The following is a 22577-nucleotide window of genomic DNA, read 5'->3' on the forward strand; positions in this document are numbered from 1 at the left end:
TAAAACTTTGATTGAAATCCACACTTGGTTAGATTCGCCTTGAGAAGCGGCAGATTTACATGTATTGGAGACGGAAAAAAAAAAAAAAACGTATGCAATGCCATAAAAATTGGCCAAAGTGAACTGTTGTATTTCTTTACATCTTCTCGTGGGTAGCCATAAGGGAACCTATCATTTGTTAGAAACTGCAAGTCCTCCCATACCGACGAAATTATGAACTTACCAATGAACGTAGTGACCAAACGAGACCGAACTTGACAGATATCCTCCGGAACCAACCAAATGGTGGCACCCATCTTTCTGGCGATACTGATAGAAAGCTTAGCGTTTGCATATGCCTCTTCGTCGGTCCGACCGGGTGTGACCAAATCGTAATCCACATAGCTGCTCTTCATGCCGTTGAGCACATCAAGGAGGAAGATTCCAGATCCAATAGACTTGTCTTTGAAGCTGCGTATCGTGGAAGATTTGCCGCCACTGCTAGACATGTCATTGGCCCAGCGGATCATCTCAGTGTCAGTAATTTCGCGTTTGCCCAGCCGTTGGGCCAGCGCAGAGAGTGTGTTGGTGATGTCACGGCGCATCAGCTGCCACACCAATCCGAGAGTGAGGGTTCGTTGGCCATCAGTGATATCAGCGCCCTGGACGCCGACAAGAGAGAAACCATTATATTTCCCAAGCTCAATCGCATAATTGGTATTTTCAACGGCCTTGAACCGCATCAATTCACCACCAGACGCTGGTGGCTTATTGACATGTCTCCAGTTCACGCTTCCGGGAATGACCTTGTCGTATGCCTGCAACAAAATAAAGCCATCGCGTAGGTCATCGAAGAGCGAGTTGACTGCAGGTTGAACATCCAACGAATTCAACCATAGAGTGAAGACTCTGGCCTCTCGCTCACCCTCAGCGTCAAAGTCTTCAACTTCGAGCTTCTCTTCCTCCGTGATCGGGTCCAGTCCTGGGTGGGTATTGAACAGGTTGGCGACAAAGGCAAGGTTCAGCTTGGGGTTTCCGGCAACCAATGAGGTCGGGGTCAGGAACTTGCGGCAATCCAGCGAATCGGCATTCTGGAGGACCTGCTCAGCCCGCTCAAGCAAGTCTCGAGTTTGGAGAGGGGCACGCGAGCAAGCATCGGGTGCCAATTGGTTAAGTAGAACGGTATAGTTCTCGCCATCCTTGACATCGGTAGAGAAGTTCGTCACCCTACATCGGTTAGCCACATGTCTTTCTTGAGTTGTTCTCGTTCGGGGTGGGCATACCGTCTGTCCCACTTGGCATTCTTGAGATGATAGTTGAACCAACGAAGGAGAATCTGCTCTGGAGGCAAGCGCAAGAACTGCTCCAGAGTTTCATCTTCGTCCAAAAGCCTATAAAGCTCCGGGTGGAGTTTAATATCAATCTTTCCAAGAAGACCACGGCGGATGATTTGCCAGATGAGACCTAGGATGAGATGCTCTCGCACTTCAATGATATCCCCGCTTCCGATGTTAACAACCGAGCATCCGATACCCTTCGCAGAGTTGATAACAATGTTATTGTTCTCGGTCATGTGGAAAGCATTCAGCTGCTTGATCTTCTTCCCAGCCTTGTTCAAAACACGCTCATCAATGGTGTCTGGTACGCTGTCGTTGATCAACTTTGCCAGGACCAAGCCATCCTTGCACTTATCAAACATCTCGAATGTGTCGGTGGGGAAAGGTAGGAGGTTGCCAACATCCGCATCGCCCGCTAGTACGGCGTTGATGTGTCGCGTGAACTCGGTTCGTTCGTCTTCGTTGATCGTATGCGTGACGTTGGAAGATGATCCCTGGACATGGATTCGTCCACCCACACTGCCCTTGGAGACATGCCGAGATGCTCCGGTACCAGCGCCGGCTCCTTGAATCACGGCCGCAGGGGTAGTTGGTGCGCGGGCACCTTCAGAGGGTGCTGTTCGAAGCTTCGAAACGAGCTGCCGTGGCGTTGATATCAGCGGGGTGAGAAAGGGAAGTGGGGAAGTTTTATTACATCAACATAATCTTCGAGTTCCACGCGTCGAGAGCTATCGAGTTCCACATCCTTCAATGCTGCGCGCACTACATCATACGGCTGGCGTTCTGATTGTTGAGCGGCTTTGATCGCGGTAGATTCATCAAGATATCCACGGTCTTCGACGTCCAATCTGTTGAATGCATCCTGGAGCGAAAAGATCTCGCCTTGATCAAGCTGCGGAAAACGCCTATAGTAATCACAATGGTCAGCATGTGGTTGTATTAAATGATGAGGAAATGTACTTCTGAAGCTTGAGGGCGTTCATCTTGTCAGAATCACAACCCTGGGGCAAAATAGGTGGGGTGGTCACCCAGGGAAAGACCGGGTTTCAACAAAAAAAAAGAGGAAGGGTTGTTTACACCCTGAACAGATCAATTGTGAAGAGTCAAAGTGAATGATCAGAAGAAATCCGATCCGTGCTAAAGGTGGGCAGTGCAGGGAGGCAGCCAGGTATACACGAACCGAGGGGGGGGGGGGGGGGGGGGGGGGATGAGCCACACCGTAATGAAAGTACTTGGTTAACGATACAGAGTACATCACGCCAGGGGTATTTTTGTATGGGAATGTAAGATGTAAGTATCAAGTCAGTAACGCCGTGTTTTCGTATTATCGTATTCGGGAAGTTCTTCGCTTCGAATGACGTCGACACCTTACCTAACATAGTATATAGTTAAACGTATTTCACTCCCGAGCCGCCCACCCTAAAAACACATCGTAGATGCGATATTCTATAACCCTATATCTTAACAACCGCGTTTTTTAATTGATTCCATTACATATCGATAGCTATTGATAAGAATTTTAAATACTATATAAACTGCCGTTGTTGAGAAATCAAGCTGTAATTTATCGCATTTACAATGTGTTTTTGGCGTGGGCGGCTCGGTGGTGAAATACGTTATGTAGTTACCTAGGTAGTAACTTGTGTATTTTATTAGTATATATATAAGTATCCTATCTGCTTAATCCGCTTATTTTTCCTCCATACTTCGAAATTATGGCAAGCATATATATAGGCTGAAATTAAGAATTTGACACAGTTCATGTTTTATAACCCCTAACTCTATAGAATATGCAGTGAAACATGAATATTGGCATTGCAACTTTATATAAAAATATATAAAAGAACAAACATACATTTACTATATATATATGTTGATATGTCCAAGGGTATACCGGGTATAACGTTGTACAACGTAATTGCATAGTTATCTAAAATCGGGATTACATCATTTGCAACTCCAACATCTCTTATCGGCTTTTTGACACCTTTTGAACACGTCTCTATGCCTTGTTTCTCTTACTCTTTTTAAGTTTATCTTGTTCGTCTTTATCACCCTCACTTCCACCATTCCTCAACCCAGCTGCTCACGTTGGTTCGTTTCGCTGCCTTCCGGCGGGCGCTTGTCCCCATGGCGGGTGCAGAGCAAAAGTCGTTCTTAGGGACACTCACTCCATGGAGTACACCAAGAAGCGCAACCCCAACACCGCAGCCTGGTGATCACCAAAAACCAGATGTCCTGCAGCGATCGCAAGGGGAGGACCACACGGTGACTCACATGCATCGATTAAGCTTGCGACGCTATCCTCCCGATTGTCCTCCAATGAAAGTCAGGTGGTTCTACGCAGTGGACTCACCCAAGCGAAAACCATCCATCATAGGACAGAAAAAGGCAGACCAAAAGCCCTTGCCATCGCCGAAGAAATTCATCCCTTTCCCAGGGAGAGACTCGCAGTCCATCGAAACAACCTTTCAGAAACTCTCAGACATAGAAGATGCCCGCCAACCAAACCAGCCCTGCGACAGCGAACCGGTATTGACCAAAGTGCCTGTGAATGAGGATTTTCTTTTCAATGTTGACGTGAAACAACGAGAGTTGAGTCCTACCTACTGGATTGGCCCTGTATACGAAGTCCGTCGTGGAACGTGGTTCATTCAGGATGGATCTGGCCTAAAACCATGTGAAGAAAATCTCGCTACCCAGCTCGAAGAAGGCTATATCAAATTGTGCCCATGGAGGTCTCAGTCATTAGAACAGAATTCACAAACAAACGAAGAAGATAGACCTGGTCAGATCAAAAGCGTGCCAATCAACACCTATGAGCCAGATCCCAGACCCCCTCAATCAACCAACCCGAACTCTCCTCCCCGAGGCCCAGGGAATGATTTCAACACTACCGGTCCTGCGGTGGAGCCCCAGCAGTATCGTCTTTTCGGCGCTTACATGAATAGGATAGTCGGTTATCAAGATTCCACGACTGCCTGGCTGATGAATGATGATTTCATGTCACGTTTCAGTACTTCAGTGTATCAAAAGCTAGGGGGTGTTCCGGGGACGAAGTTGGTTCGCGGTTTCGAGCCTAGGAAGCCAAAAGAGACACCAGAAGCAAAGGGTCCGAAACAAAAACCACAGGGCGAGTCAGCTGCCAGAGGCTTGAACGACGTCTTGAAAGAAAAGACCGAAAAAGCCACGGATACCCTCAAGTCAACCTCTACTGACAAATTCGAGAACTACGAAAATAGACCAAAATCAACATTAGAACGCCAAATGTCCTCCCTTGCAGGCGAGCCGCAAAATCCAGCTGACCTCGAAGAACAGGCTCGTAGGCAGGAGGAACAGGAGATGGAAGAGTCGAGGGAAGTGGACAGCGCGGACAGAGAGCGCGAGGTTGATCATCTAGTTCTTGTCACCCATGGAATTGGCCAGCGACTCGGCTTACGACTGGAAAGCATCAATTTCATACACGATGTAAATGTGCTGCGCAAGACGCTGAAAACTGTCTACAAAGGTTCGCCTGACCTTCAAGCGTTGAACTCAGCGCTCCCAGACGGCGATAAGAATTGCCGCGTTCAAGTGCTTCCTGTGTAAGATGCGCCCCTTTACTCGGCATTGATTTTTGCTAATTTAAGCAGGTGCTGGCGCCACCTTCTGGACTTTCCTTACCGAGGAGTTCGACAGAACAGAAAAGAACTGGATCTCACTGATGCAGACGCCCTCGAGGATGATGCCTACCCCAGTCTGTCCGATATAACACTGGAAAGTGTACCTGCTGTTCGAAATCTCATTTCAGATTTGGCTATGGATGTACTTCTGTACCAAAGCGGGTATTGTGAACACATCTCCAATATTGTCATCCAAGAATGCAATCGCATCCTCCGGCTGTACCGGAAGCAAAATCCGTCTTTTAAGGGGTCAGTCAGTCTCTGCGGCCATTCGCTTGGAAGCGCGATTCTATTTGACATCTTGTGTCATCAACCTGGAACCCATACCAGACAGAATGGCGCCTCCAAAGGAATGGCCCAAGAGAGCGGCGACTCAACCCCCAAAGATTCAAGTGCGTTTGATTTTGATTGCGAAGAGTTTTTTTGTCTGGGATCCCCTATTGCACTCTTTCAAATGCTCAAGGGTAAGACGATTGGTGGATATTCTGCCTTGGGTCCCCGAAATCGCCAAAATGCTCTGGATGTTGAGATTGACTTGGACTCACATGGTCTTGGACATGCGCTTAGCGACAACCCTGGTATCATCTCAACGCCGAAGTGTCGAGATCTCTACAATATCTTCCATCCTTCTGACCCGGTGAGCTACCGGGTCGAGCCTCTGATATCTCCAGCGATGGCAACCCTCAAACCCCAGCCTCTACCCTCGGTGAAGAAAAGTCTCTGGACGACCTCGGGTCAGAGTCTATCTATTCTCGGTAGCCGCATGGGCCAAAGTGTGGGATCTCTGTGGACAAATTTTACCACGGGTGTCGCAAGCAGTTTGTTAAATCGCAGCTTGGGTCTGAATGGCGATGACGCCTCGTCGGCTGCTCGCACTGCTGGTAAACCAGGTGATGAATCAACCCATAGACGGTCACAGTCAGGCTCGGTTCAGCATGGGTCCGATGGATCCGATGATCACTACCAGACACTGATTGAATCCGATTTGGAAACTCTTTACGATGGTTTCCAAAAAAGCAGGAGTGTCCATCATGGTGAAAGTCCAGATCCCGATGCCGACACTAACCAGGACCGGAGGCTGAAATTCGAGGACGCCAAAGTACGCGCCTTGAATGCAAACGGTCGTGTGGACTACAGCATCCAAGAGTAAGACCCTATGCCCAACAATGTTGAACCTTATTAACAGGAATATAGAGGAGCCTTCGATATTTCATTAATAGCCAGCATTGCTAGTCATCTCACCTATTGGGGCGATGAGGATGTCACTCACTTTATGCTTTCCCAGATGCTTTCTAGGAGACACAGGCATAAGCAAAAACAAAAACATAGATGAAACTATTGCAAAAATAACACTACAATATCCGAAAAGTTTGGAGTACCGTACGGTGTACTTCCAAGGTTGCTCCAGTCCTTGAAATGGCTTAGTAAGTAAGTACTTAGTAAATAAACACCTAACCCAAGTGGGACTAGCACCCTGAGGTCGGCTAAGTATTAGGTCATCTGAAATTCTCCTACAAAATCTTTCGTTTTTCTTTCTGTTCTTTCTTTCTTACTATGTCCAAATTCTCATCATCTCATCACGACCAACCAACCTCAATACATGAGGTTGAAAAGCTCTCAGATCGTACTTTTCTTCCTCTAGAGTCCATTTATGAATTTCTTAATGATGTCGAAATTTATAACTTGGATTCTACAGAAGGTGAGCACTGACCTGACGATGAACCCAAGGGCATTGGTGATTGTGACTTGGGGATCACATACTGATGATGTCCTGGCATGATGAGTTTTGGGGTCGTTATCCCCCTGTAGAGCAGTTCCCTTTTCTTCTTCCAACCGCAATCTCTTTACATCTGGCATGAAGCGCATGCTCTTTGAATGCTCAGATTCACTCGGATAGCGGAGATCAACTCCTTTCTGTTTAGCTTTAGATTCCTTGCTATTATAGCTCATGCTTGCAAGGAAATCATGATTGGATACATATAATATATAAAAATATACAACATACAACTATTTACAGCTATCTTTTGAATATACAGCATGATCCATACACATTCATAAAGTTATATCAAGTACGAGTACGAGGAACGCACTGGCCAACGGTGTACGCCAAGCATTTTCCAAGGTTGCTATCCCCGTATCTTCTCTTGCCTGTATTGCTCCATGTCAAATTGTCTACGCAGATCTACAAGGTCACGTTTGATGGACATGGAGGGTTGACTATAATTATTCTAGACACCCTCCAAATTCGGGATATCTCAACATAATGAGTCGCCTCAGTGATGATGCAGACTCCCAAGTCATTTCAGCATCTCCATCCGGCAAAGACCACAATAATCCCCCGACGCAAGACCCCATCTCGAATACAGCAGTCTCAAAGGAATTCATCAATGCTATTCTCAATTTTCTCTCGACCTCAACTAATGAGACCCTCCTTGGAGTCTTCGCGCTTCTTGCACTTGTCACCTACGTTATCCTAGGGAGAATGGGTCTGCTTCTGATTGGAGTGGCCGTTGGGGTTGTCCTGCACGCGTCCTGGGAGGGATCGGATAACGAACACCCAGGCGGAGCATCACACGCGCAAAAGTCCAACAGGCGTCGAGAACTTGCGCTGGAAGTCTCCAACAGGCTCCTTGACTGGCCGAAACGGGCCGGTGCTTCAGACATCCAAGGGGGGGATGATGGTTCTATAAGTACGATTGAAGATATGTCCTCAGCAGACTTGGAATATGCTACCTTCCAACCGGCCACCGCTGTCGCGCTGAGAAGGCTCACCGATGCAGTCATTAATGACTATGTCAAGTAAGTATCCTTCATCTATACTTCATCTATACCCCCCTACTCCCACTTTGAAACAGGTAGCTTATTCCCAATTAAAGACACTGGTATGAGCCACTTTTACCGTCCGAATCAAGTTTCCCAGGCTCGTGTCAAAGAATTTTGACTCATTTCATTACATCAGTCTCCTCGCACCTCTCGCGGAAACGAACAGAGGACACATTTTTGCAGTTTCTCACCAACTCCTCATCTATCGTCATTGTATTCTTGAATGAACTTGCAGCAGCATTCACCGCTGTGGGCTCCTCCCCGGCGGAAGCCCAAAAGACCGTGAATCAGTACCTTGAACAATTTCCAGATAGCAGCCTAGCGAATGTCTTGTCTGAGAAACAACAAAAGAAGAAACTCGGCATGGTTGCGGATGATATACTGTCGAATTTCTTGGATGCTAAGGCCTACAATTGTCCGGCTGTACGCGACTTTCTCCGTGAGGTCTTTGCCGGTGTGATATTGGGGTCCACTGTTACCAGTCTTGCCCGTCCTGAATTTATCAATGAATGGATTATATATCTTCTGCAGGGCGGTGAATCCGAAATCATGCACGCTATCGATGCAGGTGTGGAAGGTGCACGGAACCAGGGCGTTGGTGCTCCCAGGTCTTCAGAAGATCCAAGGAGAGATTCCGTCAAAGCCACACAGAGACAGTCAATGCATGTGGCAAGGGCTACAGAGGAAGAAGCAGTTCTAGAGGTGAAACGTCTAAGCGCTATGATTGCATCCCATGATACGCAGAGCTCAGAGTCAGAACGGCCACGCCAAGACGAACGAATTGACGAAAATTACCCTTTCAAGGCTGATGTGGCTTCAAACACGACTCATGAAAACGAATATCACGAAGATCAGGGACCAGTGCCCAATATGCAATTACTTGCAAGCCCGAAATTATCCGAAGACTCTGCTGTGCCGCCTTTGATTCTTCACGGGGCACAGGTGTTGGTAGATGATGATGGAGCGAGGGATGAAAAGGGCCAGATCAAGTCGCGACCCATGTGGGATTATCTACTACAGGTCGAACCAGCATCAACACGCTCGACTGGGTGGATGGTGTTTCGCAAATATTCGGACTTCCAGTCTCTTCACGAGATGCTGGGAACCGTTTCGCGATTGAATCAAATTTCAAGTTTTTCGGAGCGACACCCGATACTGCCCGCCTGGAAGGGCAAAACGCGACAAGCTCTCGCTCGGGACCTTGAGTGGTATTTACAAGATGCCATGAAGCACGAGTCACTTGCCGAGACGGATCGAATGCGCCGGTTTTTGGAAAAGGACGCTGGTTCTTCCACTGAACCCATCGGTCCTAGCAAACCGGTATTCTCTTTCCCTAGTCACACTGCGTTTGAAAACATGGGCAAGGGTATGCTAGGTGCATTGACCAGTGCACCTAAGGGAGTGGCAGGGGGTGGTAAAGCCGTCTTTGAAGGAATGACGGGGGTGTTCGGAGGCACCGCCAATGGCAAGAAACCGGCTGTCACTGTTGGTCAGATTCAACCTGAAGTTGACAACTCCAGTCGCACCAGTTTGTCGCAGACACGGTCCAATTTTGGCGATAGTACTGGCGTAAGCAGCGAAAATTTCGATGCGCCTGTGGTGTACCATCGCGACTCCCTGGAAATCCAAAGAGGCGAAATTTCCAAGTCGTCAAATGAGCAAGGTGCATGGGCCACAGCGGTTTCACCCTCTAAAACCTCGCTTGATATCAGCGGTCATACTACAGAAATTGACACACAGGCAGCGGGAACTATTGATCAAACCTCATCGCATCGCCGATCAGAGACTGGGCAGAGTATTGATCAACCCGCCAAGCAGGGAAATCCCATCACAGCTGATGAGACGCAAATAGCAGTAGAGCTGATCTTTGCGGTTATCAATGAGTTGTACACCTTGTCGTCTGCGTGGAACATACGCCGGACCCTTTTGAATGCTGCTAAATCGTATATCCTACGTCCCGGGAGCCCGACATTGGAAACTATTCGTACTCTGTTGCAAGATTCCATGATAGAAGGCCACACTTCAGACGACGCCCTAGGGGATTACCTCGTGAAACTTCGCGAGAACGCGCTTCCGACGGAGGAGGAAGTTCAAGCCTGGCCCCCTCCACCTAGCGAGGAGGAGAAGATCCGGTTACGGGATACCGCACGTAAACTATTTGTGCAGCGAGGGATCCCACAGGCCTTAACAAGTGTTATGGGAGCGGCTGCTAGTCGAGAGGCGCTAGAGAAGATCTTTGATAGTCTTCAGGTTGAGAGTGTCGCTCGAGGGTTTGTCTTCTCAATTCTATTACAGGGCCTTAGGGTATTGACACTTTAGTGTTCAATAGATCATGTTGATTTGAGATATACACAAATGGGAGACTACAAGTAGGAATCATCAATGATAGACATAGTGATATACATAACTATAGTTATATTGATTTGACATTCACGTGATGACGTGTTCGCGTTTCGCGTTCGTGTTTGTACCTACATAGCCCTCCCACTTCTTACTCTTACTCTTTTTACATCAAGATCCCCGATATCATTTCTCAGTCATGTCTTCCAGGAAACGTTCATCCGAGTCAGGCGCTGAGCCCGACAATAGCGTGCGCCCCAAAAAGGCCAAGGTCAACACTATAGCGGAAGCCAAAACCGACCCCAATGGAGATCGCTATTGGGAAATATCCAGGATGCGTCGTGTGACTATATCTTCTTTCCGTGGGAAAACCCAGGTGAATGTCAGAGAATATTATGAAAAGGACGGGCAGGTGTTGCCTGGGAAAAAGGTCAGTTGATCAGTGAGTCTGCAATAAACCGTGCTAATATTCATTCCCAATCCAGGGTATCTCAATGCCCGTGGATCAATTCGCTGCCATTGTCTCCATTCTACCTGAGATCGAGCAGGCACTGAAAGAAAATGGGGAACTTCTGCCTCGGCCTGTCTACTCGGCAGAGGGAGGCCAGTCTGACCAAGGAGAGCAAGGACAGGTCCATTCGCACAACCGAAGTCCATCCAAGCAGAATATCGAGGCGACAAGTGACGAGGAGAGTGAAGCATAATCGCCATTGACACTTTGATTTAAGTTGCCCATAACTGGCCCTTACAATTTCACCATAATCAAATTGATCTTGACCGTTTGAATCAAACCATGGTGGTCTAGACTTACTCCTAAATTTCCCCATATATCACATACTCGCCTCTTGTGTCGCTATATTGTTGGCAATAGAACCCCCTCTCCAAGCACAACGATGATCTTTCTCTTGGAGAAGCTGGCTCTGGTCTCCAATTTGACCCCATCCTCCTCCTCCGGGTGTACGGATGATGATCCGCTCCCCTGCTTGCATCTGAGCGGAATTCTTCCCGCCGAGGTTGATGTATCTTTCCTCCCACCCTCCGTCTTGCTTTTTCACACAGCGCACCCAGATGTTCTGACCGCACCGGGCGTCCTCACCTCCCTCTAATCCATATGGATGGTAGACTCTTCGTTCGGAAAGGATAGAGACTTGCACGGGAATACGGAATTCAATGTCTCGCACAACGCCGTCCCCGCCACGGTGCTGACCATTGCCTCCTGAATTCGGCCGAAGACTGAATTCTCGGAGGATCACGGGGTACCGCCGCTCGAACACCTCTGCATCGGTAATTCGGGTGTTAGTCATGTGTGTATGAACCCCTGAAGTGCCTTCCCAAGTCGGACCAGCCCCGCTACCGCCAGCGATGGTTTCATAGTAACCAAACCCTTTCGTTTCCCTCTCACCGGGCATATTCCCTCCGAACCCAAATGTGAGATTGTTGGTATCACCTTGTGACGCAGCGCAAGCCTGAAAGCACCTCAAAATAACGTCGGTCACTCGTTGGCTCTGAAGAGAAAGAGAAAAAGAAAAACGATGAGCCCATGATCAACGTCAATATCTAACTGTTCTTACCGTCAAAACATTGCCACCCACCACGGCAGCTGATTCTGAGGGTGATAGAAGACTTCCAGGAGGAATTCGAACGCTAATTGGCTTCAAACACCCCTGGTTCAATGGGATATCTGATGAAATAAGGCATCGCAAGCAATATATGACCGCCGAGTATGTGACAGCCTCCGGTGCATTGATATTGCCTGTCATTATCAGTTCAATAAACATCAAGTTTCCTCTTGAGTCACTGGACCATACCATATACTTCTGGACCTGTCCCGTCGAAATCGAAGATTGCCTCTCCCTTGTCTCCATCTATTGATATTCTCAATTGAATAGGACTCCCATCATCCATGTAATCAATCGCACTCAGTTCTCGACCAGCGAATCTCTTGCTCACATCTTTTAGTAGATTTCGCACGCTGAGCTCTGCGTTGTCTTGGATCTGGTGCATATAGAACTGCACAACAGCCTCACCATACTCCTCAATCAGAGTGCAGATCAAGTTGATACCCTTCTTATTCGCAGAAATCTGAGCTTTGAGATCATTCAAGTTATCTGCTAGGCATCGAGTCCCACTGCAGTTTGGATATTGGGCCGGCTCTTTGTACAGCAATTCTGTGATGCGCTCCTCGTCAAACTTGCCTTCTGATACCAATTTTTCGCTTTTGATAGCTGCGCCTTCCTGGTAAAGCTCCTTTGAATGAGGTGGCATAGATCCCGGGAGAATTCCTCCAATGTCGGCTTCATACAGGTTAGAATGTCTGTTCCTTCCCCTCTCGTCTCTTTCACTCGGGGAAACGTCTTACCATGATGCGCCCTAGAGGCGACATAGAATATGATCTTTCCCTGGCTAAAAGCAGGCTGGAGTACTGTGATATCTGGGAGATGAGTTCCCCCAAATTCCGGGTGATTTGACACGATTACATCCCCGGGCTTCAGTTTATCTCGCCAGATCTGGGCTTGTATCCGTACACAGGTTGACATGCTACCGAGATGGACGGGCAAATGCGGTGCATTCGCAACAAGCCCGCCTTCTGCGTCAAACAATGCGCAGGAGTAATCAAGTCGCTCCTTTACATTGGTACTTACACTTGTCTTCTGTAAAGCACGCCCCATTTGCTCGGCAATAGCCATGAATCTGTGCGAGAAGACGCTTAACAGGATAGGATCCACATTGTCAGTGCTACTATTTGACTGGCTGGCATCGGATTCACCAATATTGATGACAACGTGGGTTTTTGTCAAGAGCGCTGATGCTCCTGGGGTCACCACGATTGTCTGGGTGTCATCGGCTAAGATCGCCGGGCCTCTCACTCGCTCGTCAACCTTCAAGTCGTCGAGTTTGTAGATTGGCGTTTCACGTCGGCCGCCCTCGAAGTAGACAAGAGATCTGCGATATTCTTGGTCCACCAAAACGTCCTTTGGGTTGGACTCCTGGATCTGCCGGTCCACGGTCTTTTCAGATATTTTGAATCCTTTTCCGATTCCTCTCACCCGCACGTCATCCACAATGATATCCCGGTCTGGGAGAGTAAAACCAAACTCTTGATCGTGTTGCTTCATAAATGCCTCCCCAAAGGCCCATTCGTCGCCTCCAAAGTGAAGATCGGCCTCCTCTTTGCTGGGTTTAAGTATCATCAAGGCAGATTCCGTGCCCCGGTATCGCATATTGAGGTATTCTTCAAATACGATTGAATCACTGTCAAAGCCTTGGTCTCGCAACCTCTGCGTGGATCGTTTTTTTAAGTCTTCTATTCTCGAACCAAGTGCATCCCGAACCCCTTCCTTGCCATCATCAGCCCAGGTCTTCGATTCAGGCTCTTGGTTTTCATCAACCACGTCTGCCAGTGCCATTCCGTATGCCGAGAGCACCGAGGAATACCGATGAATCAGAATTTGCTGAATTCCCAGGTTCTCGGCAATGGCAACGGCATGCTGGCCTCCGGCTCCTCCAAACGTAGCCAACCTGTGTTTTGAAGTGTCATGTCCCTTAGCCTCTGTGAGAGATCGAATGGGCCGGGTCATTGTCTCGTTGGCTACCTTGATGAAACCAAAGGCAACCTCGTCCGGGGACATTTCTCGGCTTTGGCCCCCTTTGGTCAACTGGTGGTTGATTTCTTTGGTTAGCTCCTCGAACAACACCCGACTGGCCTGTTCATCCAGTCCCTGGGTTTCATCTGAGCCGAAAATCTTCGGGAAGAAGTCTGGGATCAATCGCCCAAGGAACAGGTTGGCATCAGTTACTGTGAGTGGTCCACTCTTGCGATAGCACGCGGGCCCTGGGTGAGCTCCTGCTGACTCGGGCCCGACGACGAAGAGACCGTTACGGTAGAACAATCTCGAGCCGCCACCTGCAGCAACGGTGTTGACATCCAACTGGGGGGACTGGATTGTCACCCCAGCGGTGGTTGTCTCAAAGACATGTTCATACCGGCCGGATCCATACCTGCTAACATCCGTGCTTGTCCCTCCCATATCAAACCCTATTACAGGTTTCTTCGATACAGGATCGTAGGAAGTCAACGCATATCCCACCACTCCGCCAGCAGGCCCCGACAGAATTGCTCGTAAGCCTGAAAATTGGTTGACATCCACAAGGCCCCCGTCTGATTGCATAAATTCACAGCGTGCGCCTTTGGAGCCCGCTTGTTGTTTGACACTCTCACTACCCAGACCACCCTCGAATCCGGCTTGAAATCCGGAGATATACTTTTTGATGGCAGGGGTCAAATATGCGTCGGCGCAGGCTGAAGTGGTCCTCGGCACAAGTTTAATCATTGGCATGAGCTGGTGGCTCAAACTCACATGGTGGAAGCCAATATCCTTGGCGATTCTTCCCACCAGTGCCTCATGGTCTGGAAAGGTGTACCCATGTATAAGACATACTGCTATGCTTCTAATCCCGCGGCTGTATGCCTCTTTTAACTGGGATCTCACCAAGCCCTCAGATGGACGCTTTAGTATGCGAACTGCTTCCGAAGAAAGACCGCGAACAAGGTCGTCTTCTGCCCGGGTCTGTTCCCGGATAGTAGTGGTACTGGTGTTTCGTTGCGGATCTTCTGCATAGTCTTCCAAAGTGACACGCTCGTCCACCTCAATCGTCTCCTCGTACAGGACATCAGGACGTTTGATGGCAAGATCAAATATCCTGGGACGAGACTGATTTCCAATCTCGAGGCAGTCTTTGAAGCCCTTGCTTACCACCAGCGCTACCCTCTCTCCCCTTTCCGTTCGAGCAGCGCGTTTGTTGCCACAGTTGTGCCCATGCGGATGCTTTGGACCAAAGAAGTATCGATAGGTTCCCCACGAGGGATTTCATGGCTTGTGAACTTGGAAAGAATGCGCCGGATCCCTTCCAAAGGTGCATCTTTGTAGTTGTCGGGGTCTTCCGAGAGCAGTTTAATCACGATATCATCTTCTAAGCGACCGGTCCCTGGATTTCCGACGCAATCCGTAAATGTCCCGCCTCTCTTTGCCATGTCAGTCTTCTGGATAAGTAAGAGAGGAAGAAGGTTAATACATCGATTGCAATGCTGATTCCTGTTTGTTTTGCTGAACCCATAGTACCTATTGTAGAAAGTAGCTGAAAGTTGGCTAAATTATGAGACTTCTAAGGTTCGTCTGGATTACTTTGATATGCCAAGGTTGGTGGGAGTCTCTGTTCCCCGCAAATCTCCTACGTCATGGCTATCACACGGGCAACTTTCAAAATGCAGATTTTATCAAAATGCTATTGCCTTTTTTTTTGGTTTGGTTATTAACAAAGCTGTGGAAAAACTGATCCCCAACAGCATTGACTTCACATACAACTAAAGGCACTACAGTGGTTTAGAGGATGGCGACCGGTCGAAGAGGGCGAGGAATTGAAATAACCGCTTTCAAATAAAACTGCGAACAAGACGGAGGGCGAAACGGAATTCATCGTAGTATTTGGGCGCGGACTTGGAACGATCGTTCGACGTTCGCTTCGGTGGGATCCGAGCTGCTGACCAGGATAAATTACCAACCTCAAAATAAAAAAAAATATTGGGAATAACTCGGGGAAAAGCAAAAGATGAAAAAGAAAAGTAAGGGGAAGCAGGGGTCACACGTTCACTGGGCCCCAGCTTGTCCTGACGAGCAAGCTTCACGCCATTTGAAATCAGAAACACAGAGGCAAATGGTAGGGGAAGAGATAACGAGATATGCCACATGATGTATTAAAAGCAATACTGGGGCGATAACCTTGTCCCCCCTTCCCCCTAGTTGGCACAACCGCAATGAAGGACACCTTCAGTAGACGAAAACAGAATGATGACGGGAGACATGGGTCGAAAGCGACGGAACGTAATACTGAGTTGATCTACTCAGCAGTATCAAGCTCATCATGAGCAGAGGGCATTGGGTCCAGGGGTACTGCTGTTTGTGAGTGAAAAGAACGTTTTATAGGCTGGATTCCGAGGCGACTGACCTTTCCTGTCCTCACCGTTGGGGCCGTTCTCACGGTCCTCCTCACGACGCTCGCGATCATCGTCGCGTCTTTCCCGGTCATCCTTGCCATCACGTTCGCGGTCATCGGGGCTACGAGAACGGTCACGAGAACGGTCGCGATCACGTCGATCGTGGTCACGGTCACGGCGGTCCGAATCACGGTCGCGGCGGTCGTAGTCGCGGTCGGTGCGGTCAGCATCCCGTTCATACCGGTCCTCTCGACGAGGGGAATAGTCGCCGCCACGGCTGCGACGAGGGGATGGGGAACGACCACGGCGAGGAGGAGTGCGATCACGGCGACGATCACGGCCAGCATCGCGACCGGCGTCACGGGGAGCGTCACGACCAGAGCCAGAGTCAAAGCGCCAGGAAGCAGATGGAGGAGTTCGTGCCCACTGGAGACAGGTTAAGAGAGATTTAACAAAACTTTGCGGGTGGGAGAATATGCTTACCTCAATCTTCAGCAAATCATCGCGGCCGATACGCTTGTTGTGCATCTCATGGTAAGCATCATCAGCATCGCGGCGACTCTCGTATTCAACAAAGGCAAAGCTAAAAGATTTAGATTAGACAGGTAAAGCGGTTTCAGATATTATCATTCAACTCACAGTCGGCTGGAGGGAGTGCGCGGGGCAGGGATATCACAGCGAACAAGACGCCCATAACTAGTTCCAAAATCAGTTGAGCCAGCTCCAGGTACCGGTATCGAGAGAAATTATGATGAGGAATGACCAAGACTAGCTAACAGTTGCCCGAGTGAGACGGGGCAATGTAGACAGAAGCTTCCATGCCAATGTCACGCTAGTTGGAAGAAAGAAAAGAAGAGTGTCGTCCAAGGCATATATAGTGCCAATGGTCTTCATCGGGAGGTCGTCGGAAGGATAGGAATCGAAGTTCGTAGGTGCGAAGGTAGAGGCGACACGTACCGTTCGAATTCGTAGGCAAGATCGCGAGCACGGGTGCCATGGCCAAACCCGGTAACATACAGAGTAGTTCCAGAGCGAGAAGACATGGTGCCGTTAGCACAGAGCAATGGAAAAGAAAGAAGATTGGGTCAGCTGGAAAGAAGACGAAACTTGAAAGGAGAGGAGCTTAAGAAGCTTTCAAGAGGATAAAGAGTATGAGGAAGAGAGAGAGAGAGAGAGAGAGAGCCCAGAGCACAGAAAGAATTAGTGATGAAGGTGCTACGGTGGATCGAACATGCCAATGACGCAATCGATTTTAGTGTTTCTGTTCTTTTTTCTTTCCTCTTTTTATATACTTTTTATTTTGTGATAAGAATATGGTTTATATAATTTAGAAATGTAGACTATTTTATTTAAAAAAATCATTAGATCAAATTGATCTTTTGTCTACAATGATATGAGGTTTTTAGGCGTTTTTTTTACTATATGTACATGTAGTTTATGTGTTAGCTTACCCGTGGACCCCCAAGGTACGTAATATAAGTGGCGGATCGGGAGGTACCGTGTCTGTCGGTAAGTCGGGATGTTCTTCTCTTTCTCTCTCCTTTGAGACCCTTCATACACACCATACTCACTGATCTGTGCGGTCTTTTTTTCTTTTTCTTTCTTATTCTTGTTTATTGTCTTTTTTTCCCGCCTGTCCAACTACATCTCTTACAGTGAAGGGGGAAAAGCAGCAACTCCGGTCCAATAACCTATCCGATCATAGCAAAGCCCTTTCTTTTTGAGCTTGCTTCTCCTTTTTTGTTTGGCAAAGCCACCAACATTACCCTTTATACCTCAGTTATATGGCCATTTAAACAAGCAATTCACTGGACACAGGATCAATGATGTGCTTTTAGATCACCAAGCCTCGGGAAACAACCAACATTCATGGCTAGCACCACACCAATAGTGCTTCATCGCATTTGATTTGTAGCAACAGTCAAGCTTCATTTTTCTGATTCAAAGAATTGTGGGAAATCATTACACAACAAAACACAAAGGACTGCTTTATCAACCTCATCCACGAAACCGGATGTGCATATCGTCAACATGAGCCTAGATCGCCAGGATGCTATTCAGAAAGAGGAGTTGAAGGGTACAGGAAAGCCTGTCTTGCAGAATATGTCCAAGTTTCCCTCTGGTTCAAATCCAGCCAGGGTGAGAAGGACCCCCCCCCCCCCCCCTTCTCCATATGAGCTTGGAGGCTGACTGGTTGTTTAAAGCAGGATCTGATTAATGATCAAACTCCCTCAATGTTAGTTCGTACTAGAGAAAACCTCGCCGAACCCGTGGTGGCTGCATTCATGGCTGGTGGTGTGGCTGGTGCAGTTTCCAGGACAATAGTGTCACCACTGGAACGATTGAAAATTCTTCTTCAAATTCAAAGTGTCGGCCGAACAGAATACAGATTGTCAATCTGGAAAGCCTTGGTGAAGATGGGGCGGGAAGAAGGCTGGCGTGGCTTCATGCGAGGAAATGGAACAAACTGCATTCGCATTATCCCCTACTCCGCAGTACAGTTTGGGAGCTATAATTTTTACAAAAAAGTGGGTTGATTCCTATCCCTGCGGAACCAAGGTTAGATGCAAACTAACATCTCTTTGATCTAGTTTGTAGAGTCTCCCGATGGTGAGATGACCCCGATGCGTCGCCTTGTTTGTGGAGGTGTTGCCGGCATCACCTCAGTGACTATCACCTATCCTCTGGACATTGTTCGAACCCGGCTTTCCATTCAATCCGCTTCATTTGCCGATCTTGGAGCAAGAGACCCAAACCAAAAACTGCCAGGCATGTTCACCACAATGGCCATGATCTATAAAAATGAAGGTGGGGCAAAGGCTTTATACCGTGGAATTGCACCTACCGTTGCTGGAGTAGCCCCATACGTGAGTTTATCGAGTTAATTTGATTTGGTCATTTGGTCACAACTAACGAGCGACAGGTGGGACTCAATTTTATGACCTACGAATCGGTGCGCAAGTATCTAACACCGGAAGGGGATAAAAACCCCAGCTCATATCGAAAATTACTGGCTGGTGCGATTTCTGGAGCAGTCGCCCAGACCTGTACCTATCCTTTGTCGGTTCTTCTACTCTATTGGCTTAAGCCCTGTGAAACTGACTTGTTCCTTAGTGATGTGCTACGTCGACGATTCCAAATCAACACAATGTCGGGAATGGGTTACCAATACACCTCAATCTGGGATGCTGTGAGGGTCATCGTGGCTGAAGAGGGACTACGTGGACTCTTCAAGGGGATAGGGCCAAATCTTTTGAAAGTTGCTCCCAGTATGGCCAGCAGCTGGTTGAGTTTTGAAATGACTCGTGATTTCTTTGTCGGCTTGAATGATAGAGAATAGTTCAAATAATGTATGTACGTAGATATTTCTCCTCATTACTATTCAGAACATTTGATTATACACAATGCAGAAATATATAAACAATAGTGGACAAAAATGACCTAGATGACCTAGATGACCTAGATGTCCTAGATGTCCTAGATATGTAGATATAGATATGTATACTCTAGTTATTAGCAGAACTTGAAGATAAGGTTCATTTGTACTTTGTACGGAGTAATTCTCCAGGGCTAGATACAACGAGATCCACTCACCACGTGACCAGGTGGCAAATCAGAACAAAAGGTCAAAAAGTGTCACGTGGTTACAGCCAAGTCATGTGCCTCGCCTTTCCTAGTCAAGTCTAGCGTAGGGCTAAACCCACACACCACTGTCCAGCCGAAAGTCAAGGATCAAAAACCTCCTGCACTTTCCATACGGGTGCGACAGCAAGCTATTTCCCGGGAAGTCGACCAATACACAGCCATGGGTATGTTCAATCATCTCCATTCACTCGACTATCGCATCTTGCAGCGTTCATTCGAAACCTTTGCTTTTTTTCTCGTTCTCAGTCCATTCCACTGACAATTCATAAATCGCAGGTATCGACCTGGACCGCCACCATGTGCGGAGCAGCCACCGCAAGGCTCCCAAGAGCGACAACGTCTACTTGAAGGTTCTGGTGAAGCTCTACCGCTTCTTGGCTCGTATGACTCCCCGATTCCGAATTTCGTTTGCAGCGCAATTTCTGCAGGTGTACCGTTATATGAGGATTTTAGTGAGGCTGATATGGGATACTTGATAGGCCGCACCGAGTCCAACTTCAACAAGGCCGTCCTCCGTCGTCTCTTCATGTCGAGAATCAACCGCCCCCCGGTTTCCCTTTCTCGCGCTGTCGCCAACATCAGCGAGGCGCAGAAGGGCAAGACCGTCGTCGTTGTCGGCACTGTCACCGATGACAACCGCCTTTTGACCGTTCCCAAGCTGTCGATTGCTGCCCTCCGTTTCACCGCTACCGCTCGCGCTCGCATTGAGAAGGCTGGTGGTGAGACTTTGACCCTTGACCAGCTTGCTCTCCGCGCTCCTACCGGTGCCAACACTCTCCTCCTGCGTGGACCCAAGAACGCCCGTGAGGCCGTGAAGCACTTCGGCTTCGGTCCTCACACCGACAAGGTGCGTGATTACAAGTGGCAAATGAGATGGTGTGATTCAATTTTACTGACTCAAAACAGAAGCCGTACGTGGGAAGCAAGGGCCGCAAGTTCGAGCGGGCTCGTGGTCGCAGACGTTCCAAGGGTTTCAAGGTTTAAGGGACTTGACGGGGATGATGCGGTGTGTATGTATTGTGAAAGATGCATTGGCCACATTGACTTTCTCGGTGCCTGGAATCGTTCCAGTTCTGGCCAGAGACCTCAAGTCTGTGTACTTAAAAGTGGCGGGATGTCTTTGGTTGGACTGGAAAATGAGAATTTACGAATGAAGGGGCAAAAGAAAATTGAATCAGGCTTTGTCCTAAGTTTTTTCTTATGGGATTTTTCAAAGAAAGCAAGAAAAAAAAATCTTTTTTAAAATGATATCCTTCTATTGATGCGTTGCACTGGAGGCGATTACTGGCCTATGGGCAGATTAGTATGAAGATATTTCTTCCCTCCTTCACCATAGTCTGCAGCCCCGTGACCATTACCCCGGATCAAGTACTTGTAAATCGTCAAACCCTCCAGTCCCACCGGTCCTCGGGAATGAATCTTGTTGGTGCTGATGCCAACTTCGGTACCAAATCCAAACCGCATGCCATCGGCAAACCTAGTAGATGCATTCCAGAAAACACCCGCGCTGTCAATTCCGCTCATGAACATATCTGCCGCTTCTTTTGACTGGGTCAAAATGAGCTCAGTATGCTTGGAGGAATGCATGTTTATATGGGAAATGGCAGCCTCCACAGCCGCGGTCGGAGAATCGGTCGAGGGAATTGTTTTCACAGCTAACACAAGGTCCAGAAACTCAGTGTTATAATCGGATTCGGTGGCCGTTTGTACTCGCGCTGATATCTCAGCTGGCAATGTCTTTGTCAAAGCAGATTTTGAATCAGGATCACAACGAAGAGTCACGCCTTTTTCTAGGAGTGCAGCAGCTACCGCCGGGAACACAGATTCAAGGGTATCCTCGTGGACAAGCAACGACTCCAATGCGTTGCAGGCCGCTGGATAGTCCGTTTTCGAATCGACAATCACCTTCACAGCGGTATCGATATCGGCATCGGCGTGTATGTAAGCAGAACAAAGGCCATCGGCATGTCCAAGCACAGGAATTTTCGTATTCTCTTTCACGAAACGGACAAGTTCGTTGGAACCTCGAGGAATGACAAGGTCAATCAGCGAATCCTGAGCCAAGAGAGAAGACACCGCATCGCGTGTCTTGACCAGTTGGATCGATGACACTGGCACCCGAGATTCGGCGATAGCTTTAGAGACAACGTTTGCGATTGCCGCAAAGGACTCCATGGATTCCTTCCCACCTGGAAATTTGTGTCAATTGAACAATATCATGAAAGTTTCATAAGGGCGTGCGTGTACCTTTCAGAATAGCAGCGTTACCTGACTTGATAGCCAACGCAGCGATGTTCGCTATTACCTCTGGGCGGGCCTCAAAGATAATCAGCAGAACACCGATGGGGCAGCTAACTCTTTCGAGTGTCAAACCATCGTCAAGGAGGGTTCGTAGTGTCACTTTCCCAACTAAGATTGTATTGTGTTAAGTTCTGTCTTTGCGAAGCTCAAAGATTAGAAAATGCACTCACTAGGGTCATCCAAGTCTCGCACACTCAAGATTCCATCAAGCATGTCTTTGTATTTTCCAGGCCGCGACAGGTCAAGTCTCTTGAGTACGCTATGACTCAAATTCCCGCTCTCGGCCGCAATAGTAGCAATTTCCACATCCCTAGCGTTGGCTTCAAGGATCTCCTTTTCGTTCGTTTTCAATGCATCATGAAGTAAGGTCAAAGCTTTATTGCGATCATCATTGTTTAAAGTTGCAAGGCGACGAGAGGCAAGTGATGCGCTCTGGGCAGCATCAACTGCTGCAGATTCGGTCAATGGCATGATGTCAAATAATCTCCGCTCCTATAA

The 22577-nt window shown here is 48.2% G+C and overlaps 7 protein-coding genes across 7 annotated transcripts; 3 read left to right on the top strand and 4 right to left on the bottom strand.

Annotated features, from left to right (window-relative positions):
* Positions 1–136: 136 nt before the first annotated feature.
* sac6 (fimbrin) lies at positions 137–2415 on the bottom strand (the record flags this gene model as incomplete). Its single annotated transcript, XM_056893658.1, has 5 exons — positions 2277–2415; positions 2011–2221; positions 1263–1954; positions 224–1206; positions 137–168 (listed from the first exon to the last, which is right to left on the bottom strand). Exons 1-5 carry the CDS (start codon positions 2297–2299, stop codon positions 137–139), a joined length of 1941 nt encoding a protein of 646 aa, XP_056758653.1. The 5' UTR covers positions 2300–2415.
* A 935-nt stretch (positions 2416–3350) lies between these two features.
* Positions 3351–6311, top strand: N7537_002601 (DDHD family phospholipase; the record flags this gene model as incomplete). Its single annotated transcript, XM_056893659.1, has 3 exons — positions 3351–4900; positions 4949–6124; positions 6173–6311. Coding segments are annotated over 3 exons (2865 nt in total), but the record flags the coding sequence as incomplete, so codon positions are not given.
* A 930-nt stretch (positions 6312–7241) lies between these two features.
* On the top strand, positions 7242–10845 carry N7537_002602 (uncharacterized protein; the record flags this gene model as incomplete). Its single annotated transcript, XM_056893660.1, has 4 exons — positions 7242–7777; positions 7855–10071; positions 10352–10571; positions 10627–10845. The coding sequence occupies 4 exons, from the start codon at positions 7242–7244 to the stop codon at positions 10843–10845; spliced, it is 3192 nt and encodes a 1063-aa protein (XP_056758655.1).
* Positions 10846–10971: 126 nt separating this feature from the next.
* Positions 10972–15173, bottom strand: N7537_002603 (uncharacterized protein; the record flags this gene model as incomplete). The annotated part of the gene is made up of 5 exons (XM_056893661.1): positions 10972–11646; positions 11713–11894; positions 11950–12435; positions 12501–14842; positions 14908–15173. The coding sequence occupies 5 exons, from the start codon at positions 15171–15173 to the stop codon at positions 10972–10974; spliced, it is 3951 nt and encodes a 1316-aa protein (XP_056758656.1).
* Positions 15174–16036: 863 nt separating this feature from the next.
* N7537_002604 (RNA-binding protein) lies at positions 16037–17176 on the bottom strand (the record flags this gene model as incomplete). The annotated part of the gene is made up of 5 exons (XM_056893662.1): positions 16037–16089; positions 16145–16559; positions 16617–16716; positions 16773–16829; positions 17091–17176. 5 exons carry the CDS (start codon positions 17174–17176, stop codon positions 16037–16039), a joined length of 711 nt encoding a protein of 236 aa, XP_056758657.1.
* Positions 17177–18164: 988 nt separating this feature from the next.
* N7537_002605 (Mitochondrial carrier protein) lies at positions 18165–20762 on the top strand (the record flags this gene model as incomplete). Its single annotated transcript, XM_056893663.1, has 9 exons — positions 18165–18272; positions 18338–18661; positions 18725–19000; positions 19057–19193; positions 19248–19402; positions 19811–19942; positions 20055–20159; positions 20258–20625; positions 20685–20762. The coding sequence occupies 9 exons, from the start codon at positions 18165–18167 to the stop codon at positions 20760–20762; spliced, it is 1683 nt and encodes a 560-aa protein (XP_056758658.1).
* Positions 20763–21059: 297 nt separating this feature from the next.
* N7537_002606 (glutamate-5-semialdehyde dehydrogenase) lies at positions 21060–22550 on the bottom strand (the record flags this gene model as incomplete). The annotated part of the gene is made up of 3 exons (XM_056893664.1): positions 21060–21967; positions 22026–22187; positions 22250–22550. The coding sequence occupies 3 exons, from the start codon at positions 22548–22550 to the stop codon at positions 21060–21062; spliced, it is 1371 nt and encodes a 456-aa protein (XP_056758659.1).
* Between the last annotated feature and the right edge of the window lie 27 nt (positions 22551–22577).

This window comes from Penicillium hordei (genome assembly GCF_028827395.1).
Source record: "Penicillium hordei strain IBT 12815 chromosome Unknown utg000001l_segment0_segment0, whole genome shotgun sequence".
Classification (NCBI taxonomy): Eukaryota; Fungi; Ascomycota; class Eurotiomycetes; order Eurotiales; family Aspergillaceae; genus Penicillium; species Penicillium hordei.